This window comes from Fulmarus glacialis, unplaced genomic scaffold, assembly GCF_000690835.1.
Source record: "Fulmarus glacialis isolate BGI_N327 unplaced genomic scaffold, ASM69083v1 scaffold23214, whole genome shotgun sequence".
NCBI lineage: Eukaryota > Metazoa > Chordata > Aves > Procellariiformes > Procellariidae > Fulmarus > Fulmarus glacialis.
The window spans coordinates 752-1,582 of NW_009207728.1; the positions used below are offsets into that span (position 1 = coordinate 752).

Here is an 831-nt window from a genome sequence, read left to right on the forward strand (position 1 = left end):
GCTCACCCAGGATCGGGGTCCACCCCATGTGTGTGTCCCCTGATCCTGGGGACGTACCAGCCATCCTCGGTACCCAACCACATGGAGCTCTGATGGGCTTCAGGGTCAAGGCTGAGGAGGTCCTCGAGGCTACCCCGGGTGAAGGAGCCGCGGCTGGAGCGGCGCAGGGCTCGCCCGTCTGTGGGGCTCTCGCCGTGCCGGTTTTGGCCATAGGTGCCCGTAATGGGCATGAAGCCGGGTTCTTGCTCTTCTTCTGAGCTTGTTGTCTCTGCCGTTGCCTCCTTGCAGCTTGGGATCTCTTCATCTGCGGAGGAGGATGAGGAGGAGAAAGAGGAGGAGGAGAAGGAGGAGGAGGAGGAAGAGGAGGAGGAGGAGGAAGGAATGGGTCAGACCAGGACCACCCAACACCCACCAAAGTGATGGGGAAGAGACCATGGGTCCCCTTGTGATGCAAGCCCAGGCGAGGATGTAGGGATGCTGAGCCCCAAACCCACCAGGTTTTACCCAAAGCCACCAGCCCCATCCCAGCACCACAGGGCTGGGCTGATGCCCCTCAACATCTCTTTTCCTGAGATTTCCTTGGCTCAAAAGCCTCCAGCTGTGGAATTCCCTGAGGAACGCAAGGCGGAATGGCCAAAATGATGGAGCTGCCCATCATTTTAGTAGGGCCTGTAGCAACAGGACAAGGGGGGATGGTTTTAAACTAAAAGAGGGGAGATTCAGACTAGATAGAAGGAAGAAATGTTTTACGAGGAGGGTGGTGAAACCCTGGCACAGGTTGCCCAGAGAGGTGGTAGATGCCCCATCCCTGGAAACATTCCAGGTCAGGTT

The 831-nt window shown here is 57.6% G+C and overlaps 1 protein-coding gene across 1 annotated transcript in view; it reads right to left on the reverse strand.

The window, feature by feature from the left end:
- Positions 1 to 831, reverse strand: part of ARHGEF17 (Rho guanine nucleotide exchange factor (GEF) 17) — a gene marked incomplete at its 3' end in the record, with an annotated part of 6,915 nt that overhangs the window by 294 nt on the left and 5,790 nt on the right. The window contains exon 14 of the mRNA XM_009576246.1: positions 58 to 304. Within this exon, the coding sequence (XP_009574541.1) occupies positions 58 to 304 (247 nt within the window). The remainder of the gene's footprint in view (positions 1 to 57; positions 305 to 831) is intronic.